The sequence below is a fragment of the Coenobita brevimanus genome, chromosome 67 (genome assembly GCF_032717465.1).
Source record: "Coenobita brevimanus isolate Jiangsu-jjx chromosome 67, ASM3271746v2, whole genome shotgun sequence".
Lineage (NCBI taxonomy): Eukaryota > Metazoa > Arthropoda > Malacostraca > Decapoda > Coenobitidae > Coenobita > Coenobita brevimanus.
The window spans coordinates 26,283,963-26,301,025 of record NC_137020.1 but is presented as its reverse complement, the minus strand read 5'-3'; the positions used below and the strand labels follow the sequence as shown (position 1 = coordinate 26,301,025).

The 17,063-nt window shown below is 43.3% G+C and overlaps 1 protein-coding gene across 1 annotated transcript in view; it reads left to right on the top strand.

Annotated features, from left to right (window-relative positions):
* Positions 1 to 17,063, top strand: part of LOC145405467 (irregular chiasm C-roughest protein-like) — a 146,279-nt gene that overhangs the window by 13,641 nt on the left and 115,575 nt on the right. Inside the window, exons 4-6 of the mRNA XM_080276817.1 lie at positions 1,608 to 1,795; positions 3,713 to 3,841; positions 13,753 to 13,852. Of these exons, the coding sequence (XP_080132943.1) occupies positions 1,608 to 1,795; positions 3,713 to 3,841; positions 13,753 to 13,852 (417 nt within the window). The remainder of the gene's footprint in view (positions 1 to 1,607; positions 1,796 to 3,712; positions 3,842 to 13,752; positions 13,853 to 17,063) is intronic.

Sequence of the window (17,063 nt, the reverse complement as noted above, 5' to 3'; positions counted from 1 at the left end):
TTGGAGAATGATTTGGTTAAGTAAAAATCTGGCAAATGAGAAAACGAGAGGAGCCCGAAAAAAAAAAAAAAAAGAGGCATGGCTGAATATAAGTGACTAATGGATAAAACGAGTCACTGACATAATTATATAGACCTGACCCATATATATATATTCCATACTTAATATTTTTCTCTCCTATCCTTTCTTTATATTCTGTCCATTAGTCCTTCCTCATCCTCTCTCTCTCTCTCTCTCTCTCTCTCTCTCTCCCTCTGTCCTCACACCAAAACTCTTACCACCTTCCTGTGTCCTCTGTCTCTTTCTCCTCGCTTACGTTCCTTCTTCCCATTCCTCCCAAACCTTAGCTTCCCTCTATTCTGTCCAGCGTTGCCCTCTCTCTTCTTCCTGTTTTCCCCTTTCCCTCTGTTTTATGTCTCTTCTCTCTCTTCTTCGTGTGTTCCTCTTTCCTACTCGTCTCCCTCCTCCTCTTCCATCTTGCTCTTACGCCTCCATTGATCTCCCTATTAAGTTCTTCCTGCTCATCCCTCCTACTCCTTCCCTTCCTTTCATTCTTATCCTGTGTTCCTTCTCCCTCCCACTTCTTCCTCTCCCATCTTTCCTCTATCTCCCTTTTACGATAACTCTCCCTCCCTCTTCCTCTCCCATCTTTCCTCTAACTCATTATATATAACTCGGCAGCTCCACTCCCCCGTTATACAAACGTCACTCAGGTCTCTCCCTATCCCACGAAAGGAGGAGAACATGGACTGGGCAACTTCAGCCTCTAGTCCACCGGCTTCACGTCCAGATGAAACCCGGGATTGTAACTGTTGCTACTATACTTCATTCATTTTAACTTGGTCCAAATTTTTTAGTTTATTTCCCATTCCTCGGTGGCAGAAAAAGACAATCCTGTGCTTCTACATCGCTTTTGTTGCACTTCTTTGTGACTAACATCATATTCTGGTGTTAAAACTGTTGTTAAAATCAAGCATTCAAGATTAGGTGATGGCAATTTTAGGCCAAAGTAAAGTGAACAGAATATACTACTACTACAGTACTAACTCTCTTCCACACCTCTTTCTCTTCTCATACCTCCTACTCTGTCTCCTTATTCCTTTACTTAACACTCAGGCTCCTATGATTCATCTTTAATCGAGTAAAAATCGTACGGCGTAAGCTGAAGCAGAATACCAGAGTTATCCCTATAATGATAGGGTTACTGGTGACAGACTTTTCATTCTCAGCCTCCTGTGACTCACTCTCAGTAGCATACATTCGTCTGGCGTTGACTAGAATATAATACTGACCTTTCCTGACCCAGAGAGTGCTAACTTCTTGAATCCGGAAGATGTTCTGTTTATTTTATTCTTGCTGCTACAAATTGATTTTATTCTATTTAGGAGAGGCCACTGGTACTGATGGGGTTTAAAGGCTACATCTAACTCCCCAGTTCAAACTACCTGCAGTCTTTCCAAAGCAAAATATAACAGTGTGCAGGTGTCAAGATTAAAATCAAAGACATCCCCGGACACGGACGATTAATACTCGTATATTCCCCTCCTCCCACTCCTCTTTACTCCCTCCCTTGCCACTCTAATCTCTGTCTCTCTCCCCACCAACAGATCCAGTGGGTGGATGACAGCAGACGGGAGACCCTACGTACGGGCGTGACACAGTCTACAGAGACCATGGAGGACGGGAAGAGGGTGACGGTGCGCTCCCGTCTCGCTTTCACGCCGCGTCGCTCACACCACAACTCCTCCATCACCTGCCAGACCTCTAATCAGGCACTCAGCTCCCCTCTCAGCAGGTAGGGTTGGGTGGGGGAGGCGGTATGGGTGTGAATGGAAGACGAAGGGCAGAGGAAAGGAAGGGACGGCCAAAACTGAAAGATGATTTATTGGGAAGGAGATAGGAGGAAGGTAAGGGAAGAGAGGGGTAGGATCATGATTAATGCATGACTGGCGGCCTTATAATTCATTATTGGCAACGCAAGCAGTCTCGACTGGAAATAAAATTTCGTGTCTAGATTCATGTCACGAAGGAGACTGAAGATCCTTAATCTTATGTCCCCATTCCACATGGATACGAGAAACAAATGGCGATAATGATGATTATCATTAACCCCTTTGCGCCCCATGTCCCAAGTATGGGACGGAACTGGGAACAGTCAAAATTTATTATAGAAGGGAACCCCGGGGTAAAGACTTATGAGCTTCGCGACTATGAGCCGACAGGCGGAGGGCGGTATGCCTAGCACCCTTCCAGCAAAAGCCCTCGCAAAGGAACTATGGGAGCTAATGAATTAATACGACAATGGTAAAAGCGATTCCGTGCCTTGGGTACACTCACTGCAGAACCTTGTCATTGGCTACCAGAGAAGACCTGGTGATTGTTGTGTAAAGGGCGCACTACTCTATTATCTAACGCATAGTGCTGTCTACTTCTTCCTTCACTTTTATTAGTCTTTTGCTGTGTTTTCCTCCTCTCTTCCTGTTTCGCCCATGTTTCCTGTCACTTTTAATTTCTCTTATTTCCTTTTCAGGTGACTATACATTGAGTGACAAGCCTAATGGTTTCCTTTAAGCCAGGAAACCATTTACAACGCTGGGTGGTAACCTTATAGCCTACCCATACGTGTTCCCTACGTGTCAACATGCAGGTTGGCAGAGGGTTAATGCCCCTCCCCATAAAACAACTCACCACCCTTTTCGGAATTATGATGTCTAGCTACTGATGAATCGGGAGGTGACATAAGGTCTGACATACTGAATTCCCGGGCGATGTGGCCGGTATCAGTACACCAACTACAACCAAGTAAAGACCAGCTTAATCCTCCAAAACTCTAGAAGCAGACGCAAATCGTTAACAGCAAGGCATGGTAAAATGTTCAAAAAAAAACTAGCTGTACTGTAAAATGGAATACTACCTTGCTTCGGGCGTGTGCATTAATATTTTGAACGAGAGGATGTACTGTTTATTGTATTTGTGCTATTTTCTGGCGACTACATTCAACTTGGGAGAGCCATCAAGTAGCGAAAGAGTTGATGAAGGTTGTATCTAACTCGTCTACTTCGAAATCTATCCAAACTGAATAAAACGGACTACAGATAGCATGATTAAAATAAAAAAGGACGTCCTCAGAAAAAAAGGATTAAGCTGAAAATTATCACAATGATGAGAAGAACTGTAAAGCTCATAATACCACCAACACACTCTATACATAAATATTAATATAAAAAATCCCATTCATCAGCCATTTAGTCCCAAATCCCCCCACCATCCCCCTCCCTTCCAAGCAACTTCACCCGTGTCCATAAATCCTAAATCCTTTCTTCTTCCACCCAATCAGCTTATCCCCCGGTGTCCCTTCCTCCCTATCTCCTCTCCCCATTCTCCCATCCAGCCAACAGTTAAATAGTCTTAAATCTCCCTCTTCCCAACCCCTCTTATATAACTAATCCTAAATCTCCCCTCCCACATTTTCCCAAAAGCCAAGTAACTAATCGCGATCCCCCCCCCCTCCTCTCTCTCTCTCTCTCTCTCTCGCTTGCTCTCCGCTAGCTCATTCTACATCCTCCCTTCCCGTATAATCCTCCCGTCAACTAATCCCTTTTCCCAGGCACTCCGGTTAAGCAATTTCCTCTCACCTATGTAATCCCAATTTCCTCCCTTCTCCCTTTTTAAATCTCGACTAATCCCAGGTCACCTCCCCTCTCTCCCACAGTTCGATCCAGCTGAGTGTGTTGTTCCCCCCTGAGGTGAAACTGGAGGTGTACCCGGCATCGCTGTCTGAAGGAGATGACGCTAAATTTATCTGTACCGCCGATGCTAACCCGCCCGTCATATCCTACAGGTAAATAATCACTCACAGGTAGGGTCGTTTTTTATACAGGTGTGATTATTAATAACACACACACACACACACACACACACACACACACACACACACACACACACAAAGTATCACGCTACTTATTGCATCTACAATTTTGGAACACAGACGAAGCATTGTGGTATACGGGCCACCCTGCGAGAGTATTGCAGATAATATTCCTTGTATTATTTAGAAATGCATAAAACTGAATAATAAAGGAAGATGTATAAACCGAGGTACCAACGTAACAGATTCATCCATCCATGTTATGACTCTGCTTCTTCCATAATTACCGAACTCAAGAAGTGAATGTTTTATTATTTTAGGTGTACTCTAATCAGCAAAAGTACTCGCACAAAACGTACACCCATCACAGTTACAATCCTTATATACAGTATTTTACAGCTATACATTATACAGGTACACTCATATAGAAGTACATCTGGGGAAATTATCATCTTCCTTAAGTTTGGTTAATACATCGAGGAAAACTGAACAACCTAAGACATTCAGAAATCCAGTGAAGGATTTGATTATAAGTCGCTAATTTCAATCACCAGACAAAACTAAATAAATGTGTGATTCCCTGACTGCACACTCATACTACATGGGTACACTAATATTATACTGCTACATTCATTACATACATTTATATCCCATTGGAGCCCAGTGCCCCCAGTATTGGACAGAAATGGGAATTTCCAAATCTTAATAAAGTATGGAACCCCAGGGTAGGGACCTATGAGCTTCACGACTATGAGCCGATCGGCGGAGGGCGGTACGCTTAGTACCCTCCCAGTACAATGCCTCGTCCAGCAACTCTGGGATCCAATGGAATATACACTAACACTTATACACACGTGTACTTATATTTCTGTATAGTAGGGGACAGAAGTTAGCTTAATATTTCACTGCTTCTGCTCACTTCCCTTCTGCTGGCTAGTATTCCTAAAACGAGACAGGCTTCGTATACTTCACTGTCCATAGATTTTCTTTACCATGGTGCACTAGCAAAGAAAGTGACAGACATGCTCAGGGACGTATATGCAGTAGAAAAGTAGGTTTATTTTTGTCCATAACTGTAGATGCAACACTTCACCCACTAATACACACATCACTACAGTTCGTCTATCATAACCCGGTAGAGATTTTCGTCCTTTTGCAACTTATTTCTATTGTATATTGCTAGAGACTGAGTTGACCAATATTTATAACACCGGAACATCGTAAAAATCGTCTCTGTTCATATAATCAGCGCCCAGAGTCTCTACTTTACTTTGATTTCTCTTCTGTATAGCGAAAAAGAAAAATACAAGTGACAATATCAACAGGTGTGGAAGTTATTGGCAGTATTTTTTTTTATAACGTACGCTGGTTTCTTGCTATAAAACTACCAGGTAGCTTAAAATATAAAAATAATATAGTTTCTGTTATTTTTCCCTGTTTATCAGTAATGACCTAAATTTCCATACCTGAATTTAGCATGTTCCCTTATTCTCTCATTTAAATTTTCACTTGATAAACGAAAAAATTAAAAGACATACATTCAAAATATGCAGTCCACACACACACACACACACACACACACACACACACACACACACACACACACGACCTCCACTTTTCACTAAATTTCACAAAAAACGCTAGCTAAAAACCTTACTGAAAAAAAAAAAAAAAAAACTTCAGTCTACACCCACACTCTTAGGCAAAAATATTTTACCCACCATAACTCAACTTACCTATTAAATAAAGTCTACTAAAAATTAAGGAAGGTGCCCGTAAAAAAAGAAAAAAAAAATAGTTTATTCAACGAGATGACATACCTGGTGGTTACCTCCGCCAACGAAGTTATGTATTCACTCCAGTTTGTCTGTCTGTTCCCAAACTATATCTCAAGAAGTTACTGATGGATTGCAATGAAACTTTGTTTATTTGTAGGTCATGGAGCAAGGAGAAGAGTATTAAATTTTGGTGGTAATCTCAGTTGTCTGATATAGAGTTTGGCGGAGGTATGCGTTCTCTGAATGACCTTAACTTGTTTTCGTCTTTTCCCCAGACGATTTTATTCACCTTATGAAAGACTTTCCAACATAAGGGGTTACAGACGGCCTTCATTTACCCCTTCCCTACAAGAGCTCCTTCTCGAGCTGAATAAAATCGTCCGGAGCTAGCAAGCATAAAATATAATAATACGCCACTGGAAATCCATCTTATCCATTTCCTCACTCGTTTACGGAAGTTATATTCGCTGGGTCTGATAGTTAACCCTTTCAGTATGATGACATTTTAGTCTTTGGCTAATTGCAGATGATTTTATTTAGCTTCAAGAGTCTCCTGACGATAAGGAAATAATGAAGGTTTTACTCCTTGTAGTTCGAGAAGTCTATCTTGCATTTAATACCCCAAAAAATAGCAGGAATAAAGTTAACAGAAATACTAAAGGAAGGGTCAATAACAGGCAAATATATAACGAAACGATGGAAAAAGAACGAAATCGAGTAAAATAACTGCAGAGCTCAGAATCACCTCTCGTCTAAAAAAAATATCTGAAAACAAACATGGAATAAAAATGTAAACTCCCCTAACCAATCATTTTTACAAGCACACACATTATACAAATACAGACTCTCCCCCTAGCTCACATACATATATACATACTGTAAGTGCACACACACACACACGTACGGGCATAAATGTATATACGTGTACACAGATCCTTCCCATCTTTGTATGAAGCACTAACATGACATACATACATATACTTCAGTTACGTATTAACATCCCCTCCTCTCAAAACACACACACACACACACACACACACACACACACACACACACACACAGCCTTTTCCCCCGTTTTTTTCCTAATTTTTCTTCATAGCTGCTCCCCTTCTCTCCTACTTACTTCTCTCTCCTGCCATCCACATAGCTCCTCCTCTTCATTCCCAGCTCCCTGCCACTACTTTCCACCCTCGCATCTCTCTTCCTCTCTCCCACAATCTCCATCTCTGTGCAACTCATTCCTCTCTATCCAACTCATTCCTCACCGCGAACCCTCTCTTCTCTTTCTCCACCCAGTCCAACCCCACTCTTCTTCCTCAAACCCACCTCATAACCCATCCACTAAACCCGTAATTTCTTCTCCCTCACTATAACACTAATATCCCTCCTCTCCTCCCACCTTCTATCCCTCACCCTCTACCCATTTGCCTTCTTTACCCAGTCTCCTCTTCTCCCCTACCCCTTTCTTCCTTCTCTAACCCCAATCCCTTTTTCCTCCTCTCCCACACCCCTACTCTTCCTGCCCTATCTACCCTTCTCTCCATCATTCTGCCACACTCACTCCATATTTCCCTTCTCTTCCTCCTCCACCATTTTCTAACCCTCTCTTTTACCTTCTCCCGCACTCTTACCTCTTCCTTCCTTCCATCTCTTCCCTCCGTCCCACTCCATCCTTTTATTCTTTTTCTTCTCCTCTCCTAACCTACATCCTCTACTGCACTTAACCCTTCATCCTCTCTCCCTCACCATTTCATTCTCCCCAATCTCTGCCCCTTTCAACTCTTCCCAGATTCTCCTCAACCCCTTCCTCCTCAACATTCTCTAACCAACTCTTCTTCCTCCACCTCCTCCCACTCTCCCTCCTTCCCCATCCTTTTCTCTTTTATCCATTAATCCCATCTTGCATCACCTTCTTCCTCCTTTTCCCCTTTTTTTTCCTATCCTTCGAACCCCCTCCACCCTCACCTCCCAACCCCTTCTCCCCTATCTCTCTCTCCTCTCACCCTACACCACATTTCACCCCTGGCATAGACCCACAACAGATCGTACTGCTGTAATTCCTCTTCCCCACCAGATGAATACGTTTAGTCTCACATAGGCTATTAATTCTACGGTCCTGATCTACCCTGTTAAACTAACAAAGAGCGCATGCCTCCACAAACGCCAATAAAGTTCAAAATTTCCTCCGTCCGGATCCGAATTCACCTCAGAATATAAACTTCTTCTTCTTTGATCCACTGTCCACCTATGCAGCATATTTCACTGATTTCCGATAACAACTTTATGAGATATCTTGTACGCCAACGCAAAAAAAAAAAAAAAAAAAAAAAAAAAAAAAAAAACAGACAGACACGGGTGAATACAGTTTCAGTCCGACTTCGTTCGAGGAGGTAACAAGCCCCACCCCATTCCTCTTACCCATCCTCCTTTCCTCCGCCTCTCCCAACCCTACCACTTACCTTCACTTCCTTTTTCTCCCCATCCTTCTCCCCCACTCTACTCTTCCTCCTCCCAAGTCCTTCTCCCCTCACCCTCATCCTCACTCCACAGTCCAACCCGGGTATAAAACCATAACAGAATGCGACCCTTCACCCTCTGCTCTACCCAACTCTCCTCTCTCTCTCTCTCTCTTATACCCAGCCTCTCCCTTTTTTACCTCCTACCTTTCAACTTCTAACCCTTTCCCCTTCCTCACTCCTCCCCAACCCTTTCCCCCTTTCTTCTTTATCACCCTATCTCTCTCTACCTCCTCTTTCCTCACCCATACCCCTCTCATCCTCCTCCTTCCTCACCCCCTATCTCTCTTTCCTCCATTCTTCCCATTCTCTTCTTTCTCCATTCTTCATCTCCAATACTCCACTCAATTCTCCCTCCTTTACTCCCACTCCCCCTCTCCAAAGCCCTTCCCCACTAGACATCTCCCCCTCTTTCCCTACCTCTCCCTCTCCAACCTTCTCGTATCTCTTTCTCTTCCTTCTCCTCCCCCCTCCACTCCCCTCCCCCCTTGTACAAAACCACAACAGAAAGTGACCTCTCTCCCCACCTCCTCCTGACCTGCAATGTTTCTCTCTCTCTCTCCAGCCTCTGCCCCACCTGCTAACCCCATTTATCACTACTCTTCGAACCTTTTTTCAGTCTCTTCTCCCCTACAAACTCTATCCTTCTCTTCCCATTCCTCCCCTCTCACACTCCTCCATCTCCCCCTATGTGTCTCCCTTCTCCTTCCTCCACCTCAGCTTCTTTTTCCTCCCACCTCTTTCTTCTCCCTCACCCCACGCCCACCCCGGTATAAAACCATAACAGAACGCGACCCTTCCGCCCCTTGCCCGTGTCTGGGGGCGAATGTGCAACGCGTGTCCTGAATACTCACATATTCACAGAGATAAAGAATACTCCTCTAGGAAATGGGGACAGGGGTAAAAAAGGGAGGAGGCCCTGGGGGATACGGGAAGGGAGGAGGGAAGGATAAAGAGGGAGGAAGGAAAGACGGGGAGGAAATATGGGAGACATAGGGAAAGAGGTAAAGAAGACTTGGAGGAAAGGAGGGAAGGAAAGCATGTAAGGAAGGAAAGCATGTAAGGAAGGAAAGAAACGATGGAAAGGAGGGACTGACTGGGAGTGAGAAAGGAGGGCTAAGGAGGGAGAAAGAAAGGACAGGGAGGGAGAAAGGAAGGACAGGGAGGGAGAAAGGAAGGACAGGGAGGGAGAAAGGAAGGACAGGGAGGGAGAAAGGAAGGACAGGGAGGGAGAAAGGAAGGACAGGGAGGGAGAAAGGAAGGACAGGGAGGGAGAAAGGAAGGATAAGGAGGGAGGAAGGAAGGACAGAGGGGGAAGCATGGAAGAATAAGAAGGGAGGAAGGAAGGACAGGGAGGGAGAATGGAAGGACAGGGAGGGAGAATGGAAGGACAGGGAGGGAAAATGGAAGGACAGGGAGGGAGAATGGAAGGACAGGGAGGGAGAATGGAAGGATAAAGAGGGAGGAAGGAAGAACAGGGAAAAATGGAAGGACAGGATAGAAGGGGATGAAAGGATGAAGGAAGAATACGGAGAGAGGATGAAAGGATACGAGACAGGGAGGAGAAACTGAAGAAGAATAGGCCACCGGAGTGAAAGACAAATTAAAAATAAAAATAAAGAGGTACGACAGGGAAAAGAAGGAAAGGAGAGGTAAATGAAAAGACGATGGAAAGGGAAAAAGAATGAATGAATGAATGAATAGAGGATGGAAGGACGGAAGGAAGGAAAGAGGGAGGCAACAGATGGGAGAAGAAAGGAAGAAAGGAAAGAGGGGGGGGGGAAATTGGGAGAAGGAAGGAAGGAAAGAAAGAAAGAGGAAGGGAACATAGGGGAGAAGGAAGAAGGGAGACAAAGGATACGGGAGGATAGGGGACGATATTCACTCTTTTAGGAAATGGAAAAATGGACAAAAAGAAAAAAAAACGGGGCTGGGGCAACGGGGAGGGAAGGAAGATAGGACAGGAGGGAAGACGGAGGAATAGGGAGGGAAAACAGAAAATAAGAAGAATAGTGAAGGAAATGGATAGTGGCCAAAAAGGGACGAGGGACTGAAGGATAAGGGAAGACAGGAAGGGAGGATAGGATGGGAAGGGAAAGGATGGGGAAAAGAAAAATGAAGAAGGAAAGGAGAATGAAAAAAGGGGAGACAAAGATAAAGACGACAACGAGCAGATGAGAAGGATAAGAAGAGCAGATAAGAAAAAGAGAGTAAGAGAGAAATGTAAATATGGAATAAAAGGAAAAAGGACAAAAGGAAGGAGAGGCGAGGGTGCCAAGAGAGCTGGGAAGGAAGGAGACAAAAGGTAAGATATGAGACAATATTTTTACACATATAAAAAATAATCACCCCGGAAATGAAGAGAAGGGTAAAAAGGGAAGAAGCGCTGGGGGATAGGGGAAGGAAAGAGGGAAAGGAAGGGAGGAAGTAAGAATAGGGAGAGGAAAAGGAGGAACAGGGAGAGGGGGAAAGGACGGGGGGGGGGAGGAACAGAGGGAAGATGGGGGAAGGAATATATGAAGGACAAGGAATGGGGAAAAAGAGAGGAATTGGGGGATAGCGAGAGGGATGAGAAAATGGAAAGGAAGGGAGAAGAGGATGAAGGATAGGAAATGAGAAAGGAGAAGGAAAGGAGGATAGGAGAAGGGAGGAAAGACAGGAAAAGGGAGGCTGAGAGGAAATGAAGATAATAGGTGGGAAGAAAACACAAAAATGGAAAGCATGTACTTGATAAAAGGGGAAGGCTGGAAAGTAGGAGAGGAGACAATGTAGAAAGGGGAAGGAAGGAAGGAAGGAAAGAGGGAAGGAAGGAAGGAAAGAGGGAAGGATGGAAGGAAAGAGGGAAGGAAGGAAGGAGTGACGGAAGGAAAGAAGGATGAATGAATGAATGAATGAATGAACGAGTGAATGAATGAATGAGGGAGGGAGGGAGGACGAAAGGATAGGACGGTGGGAAGGAAAGGGAAGGAAACAGGAAACAAAAGAGAGGAGGGATGGGGAATGGAGAAAGGGAAGGTACAATGGGAAGGAAGGAGGAGGAATATGGGAAGGGATGATGGTGAAGAAGGGTAGGAAATAGGGGGTAGGATGGATAGGAAAAGAAAGGCTGGAAGTGAATGCAGAGAAGGATTGATGTACAAGGAAAGGAAGGCATGAAAGATGTGTATAGAAGGGATTAAAGAAATAAGGAAGGAAGGAAGAAGGGATGGATGGATGGATGGATGGAAGGAAGGGAAGGAAGGAATGGAAAGGAAAGAAAGGAAGGAAGGAATGGAAAGGAAAGAAAGGAAGGAAGGAAGGAAGGACATAACTAGCAATCACGTTAGAAGGCGATATTCATGTCAGGGAGGGAAATGGGAATAGAAAAATGAAGGAGGGGCTCAGAGATCAGCGAAGGAAAGACCGAAGGAAGGAAAAGACAAATAACAGGAAAAGGCAGACTGGAAGGAAATGGAGAGAGGGGACAGGAGAAAGGGAAAGGAGGGAAGGACGACGAAAGGAGAAGAGAAATGGAAAACAAAGCAGGATAATAAGAAGCGATGGAAAGAGATGGAGACACAGGAAGGAACACAAAGGAGACTGGATACATGAGGCGAGGCGAAGGGACATAAGAAGCTGTGGAAGGTTAAGGAATGCAGGAGGAGGAGGAGGAGAAGGGCAGTGAAGGAAAGAAAAAATAAACGAAGGATGGGATGCGAAGTGAGAGAAGGAGGGAGTGAAAAAGGAAAAAAAAAAGATAGAGGGAGGGAGTGAAAAAGAAAAAAAAAAAAAAAAAAAAAAAAAAAGGAAGTGAGAGATGGAGGGAGGGAGTGAGAGATGGAGGGAGTGAAAGAAAAAAAAAAAAAAAAACGAAGGATGGAGTACGAAGTGAGAGAGGGGGGGGTGAAAAAACAAAAAAACAAAGGATAAGGCACGAAGTGAGAGAGGGAGGGAGTGAAAGAAAGAAAGAAAAAAAGCGAAGGATGGGGTACGAAGTGAGAGGAAAAAGGTACGAAGTGAGAGGGGGAAAAGCAAGAAGAAAAGAGGAAATATGTAACATAATAGCAGGTCGGCATTAAAGAGAACAAATAACTAGGAGAAAAGAGGCAAATTAAAAGATCACCACGCTTGGATGGAAGAAAACGAAAGAGGAGAAAATATTAAAAGAAAAAAAAAAAAGGCGAGGGTCTGAAAGGAACAACTAGGGAGAAGAGAGAGAGAGAGAGAGAGAGAGAGAGAGAGAGAGAGAGAGAGAGAGAGAGAGAGAGAGCGAGGGATATATAAAAGCCCAATGTTTGCCTACAGATGGCCATTTTGAGGAGAGGAAGAGGAGGAACGAGAGGTATTGTGCCTGCATACAAAAGGCCAAAGGAAAAGCACACACGAATACCCATGAATACCCAAGCAATCGAACACACACACACACACACAAATGCAAATCCACTGAGTAGGACGACAGATTTATTTATTATTTATTTATGCTACAACAAGATTTTATTCATCTAACGAAGGGGCTGACGTGGTGAAGGAGTTAATGAAGGCTATATCTAACCCCTCCAGGTTCAAAAGTCTGTCCCAAGCTGAGGAAAATCGTCTGGAGATGGCAAATATAATGACAAACGCTGAGGTACTGTGCGTTGATACAGAAAAGCTAGAGAAAAACACACCTAAGATCTCATGTATTTCCAGGCACGGGAAAAAAAAAATAACAAAAATAACTACGTAATTAACGAAGTAAATCAATAAATATCAACCACTTAAGCCCTACAGCACCGTAACACATGCTTAATTTGTTCCTTGCTACCACTATATAATAATCTGTTCTTGACACCTCCAAAGTATATTGGTTTAATAAATTTTAAAGTGAAGGGGTAAGATGTAGCCTGTATAAACTCCACTACAAGAGCTTTTCTATATATACTGTACTGCATTACATTATCTATTTGAGACCTAGAAAAAGAAAAAAGAAAAAAAAATCGCAGCGACTGATCCATAATTCACTATAGAGACAGACACTTATTTCAAAACAGAAGACGCTTGCCAAAAGAGAACTGTTAATTATAGCCTTCTAATACCCACAAAAATAATAATAATTAAAAAAAAAAAGTCAAATAGGCTGACTGAAATCGCCTGGCAGTACCCAATATTAAAAAAAGGAGCCTAGTATAAGAAAATGTTTAAGCCCTACAGTAAGATAACATACCGGTACATTATATCTTATTTATACCTTATTCTTGCTACCAGGAGATGATTTTACCCAGCTTAGAGATAGTGTTAATGGAATCTCTCTCTCTCTCTCTCTCTCTCACGGATGCCACCACAATACCAGCCATTCACTACAAATTATGGGAAGATACAACTTCCCATTTCCCACATGTGTTCAACCACGGAACTGCAGAACAAGAAGGCGCACACACAGACAGACAGACAGACAGACAGACAGACAGACACACACACACACACACACACACACACACACACACACACACACATTTTTCCTTCGCGACACTACCTTTACACAGACTCACTCATTTTTCGTCACCAAAAGTTCTCCCTCTCCCTCTCTCTCTCTCTCTCTCATCTAACCTCTCTCTCTCTTTCTCTCCCACAGATGGTACCACAGGAACCAGGAACTACAGAACGAGACATCGAGGGTGCTAATATTACCAAGGATATCCAGGAACATGCACCAGAACACCATATCATGCGAGGTGAGAGAGAGAGAGAGAGAGAGAGAGAGAGAGAGAGAGAGAGAGAGAGAGAGAGAGAGAGAGAAACTTTTAGTAGCGAAAAATAAGTGTGACTGTGAAGATGGTGTCGCGAAGAAAATAAAATGTGTGTGTGTGTGTGTGTGTGTGTGTGTGTGTGTGTGTGTGTGTGTGTGTGTGTGTGTGTGTGTGTGTGTGTGTGTGTGTGTGTGTGTGTGTGTGTGTGTGTGTGTGTGTGTGTGTGTGTGTGTGTGTGTGTGTTTTAGGGAACGAGATGTGTGGATGCTGTGTCTTAGCCTAAAATACGATATTACAAATTAACTAAAAACACTGCAGTAATCACAGGAGTCTTGTTCCACGTATTTTATGTGGGAGAAACAATTTTAAGTTGCAAAGTTGCGTGATCATTGCATTTGATCTAAAATTTTGGCGAAATGCTGAAGATGACAATGTTTCGATTCGTGTGACTATTAACCATACTGAGAAAAAAAAAATGCTGAGATTGGTTCTGTGATAAATTCTAACCTGAATCACTGTCACTAATGGCGCAACAATTTATGGTGCAATTAATTTAAAGCTGTCAGTTGTTATCGGGGATGGAAGGTGAAGGTTCAGACCCAGCTGGTGACGAAGAGTGATGAAAACAGCTTTCGGTGAGGGTAATTTAGTTCAGATTATAAATTTTGCTTGTCATTAATTATGCAGTCTTCGAATCACCTTTGTTGTTGTAATTGTTGAGTAATCATGGTCTATCTGGCCAAGAAGACCCGTAAAAAATATATCTAAACATTATCTGATCCGAAAAACATTTTAGGGTATACTTTCATGCATTCTGCCGCAGGCGCTGCTAAACAAAGCACTGAAATTTACCGTTCCCCCTCCCTCCCTTGACGACCACCACTCGTATAATGACAACCTTCAGTGCCGGTCAAGTGTAGCTCGCAGGGCAGCAATGACTGTGATTCATGACTAGAAATTACCTTAACACTAACTTCAGCAGGTTTTTATTACCACATGTTGGAATTAAGTCTTAGTAAACCATATAACGCTTTCAACTTTTGCTACTCGCCTTTTGTTAGCACCTCCACATCCACATATTGAAAGGTGTATTGGAGACCACTTATCTTCCGTCCCTACTCTGTCTCTTGCTACAGTTATAAAATAAAGGAAGGGAACTGAATATGACTCCAAAATGTATGTATGAAGAAAAGGGGAGAACAAATATGAGAAAGTACTGCCGAGGACAAAGGTGGTAAGCACACACACACACACACACACACACACACACACACACACACACACACACACACACACACACACACACACACACACACACACACACACACACACGAAGAGGATGAAGAAAGAAAGATGAGACTACATGAAAATGAGGAAAAAAATCAAAAGCGTCTAAGAGTCCACGAAAGGAAATACGGAGAGAAAGGGAAGGAAATAACGACTGGAGGGCACAGGGGAGTGGGAAATGCAAGAGGCAGACAGAGAGAAAGGGGAGGAAAGAGGGAGAGAGTTAAGAGGTGAGGAAGGAAGTAGGGAAAGAGTGTAGAGGGGACGGTACGTGAGAGGGGAAGGAAGGAGAGAAAGATGGACTGGGAAGGAAGAAGGGAAAAGGATAGAGGAGAAACGAAAAAAGGGTTGAGAGAGAGAGAGCGAGAGAGAGAGAGAGAGAGAGAGAGAGAGAGAGAGAGAGAGAATGAGAGGGGAAGAAGAGATAAGAGGGTAGAAAACGAGGTAGGAAAATGATGAGGAAGGGCGGAGGGCTGAGAAATTGGCGTATTAAAGGAGGGAAGAAAGGAAAGAAGGAGGGAAAAAGGAAGAAAGGAAAAAAAGGAGGGAAAAAAGGAAGGAGAGAATGAAGGAAAAGGAAGAAAGGAAAGGTGTAGAAGGAAGATAAGACCGCTCACAATGGGCAAGTGAATGGAAAGAAAGGAGAAAAAGGAGGAAAGAAATGAAAAACTGGAAAGAGATGGAGGGAAATGAAGGGGAAACAAGGAGAAGGGGCAAAAATATGAGTGAAAAAGGAAAGGTAGGATGAAAGAAAAGTATATACAAACAAAAGGATAACTAAGGAAGGCGTGTTGACTCAGTGGCCAACTCTTATGAGAATAAGACAAGGCTAGCAAAAGGAAAATGGGCTCTCTCCTACCACCACACCAACCACCCGGCAGGAAAAAGGAGGAAAACCATGTAGCACAGAATGTATTGGAAATGTTTTAGGAAGGGACAAAGAAGGAGAAGTCTGGAAGAGGAGGGACTGAGAGGAGAGAGAGAGATGTGAAGAGAGAGGAATAGGAAAAATAGGAAAAGAAGCAAAAAATACGAAGAAAATAAACAGGGGCGAAAAGCAGAGACGAGGGAAAACGGAGAAGGAAAGGAAGGAACGTAACAATAGGGGAAAGACGGTAAGAAAAAATGATGGAGAAGAGCGAGGGAGGACAGAAAAGAGAAGGGAAGAGAACAGGAGGGAAGTAACTGACAGAAGACTGACGAAACTGTGAAGAGGCGGGAAGAAGAGAAGGGAAAAAAGGGAACAGGGGAAGAAAAGAGAAAGGAAGAAGGGAATATGAAGGAAAGAGAACTGGAGCAGAGAATGGAAGAAAGGAAGACAGGAGAAAGGAAGCAGGGAAGAGAGAAGGGAAGAAGGGAAGAGAAGAGGGAAGAAGGGAAGAGAAGAGGGAAGAAGGGAAGAGAAGAGGGAAGAACGGAAGGGAAAGTGAAGGAAGAAGGGAAGAGATGAGGAAAGAAAGGGACAAAAAACTAACTACGAGATTAATAAAATATAATAGAGACGAGAGAATGGAAAAACAGAAGAGAAGAGAATGGAGGAATGTAATATGAAAAATAAATGGCAAAGTAAGAAAGTATAGAGTAGAGAAAGAAAATGGAGAAGTGAAGGGGAAAAATAAGAGGCAGGACGAAGAACGGAAAAAAAGACAAGGAAGAAGCAATACAACAAACGGGGAAGAAACAAAGAGAAAAGGAAATGAAACAAAACAGGTGAAACAAGTCGGGGAGAAAAGAAGGGAAAAAAAAAAACGAGAAGGGGAGAGAAGAATCACAGAAGAGGAGAGAATAAGAAAAGAGCATAGGAATGAATGAAACAGACAAGAGGAGAAAAGAAACAGCAGAAGAAGAAAGAAATGGAGAGAATAATGAAAGAGAAGGAGGCAAAGAATAAAATGGAAGAGGAAATGAG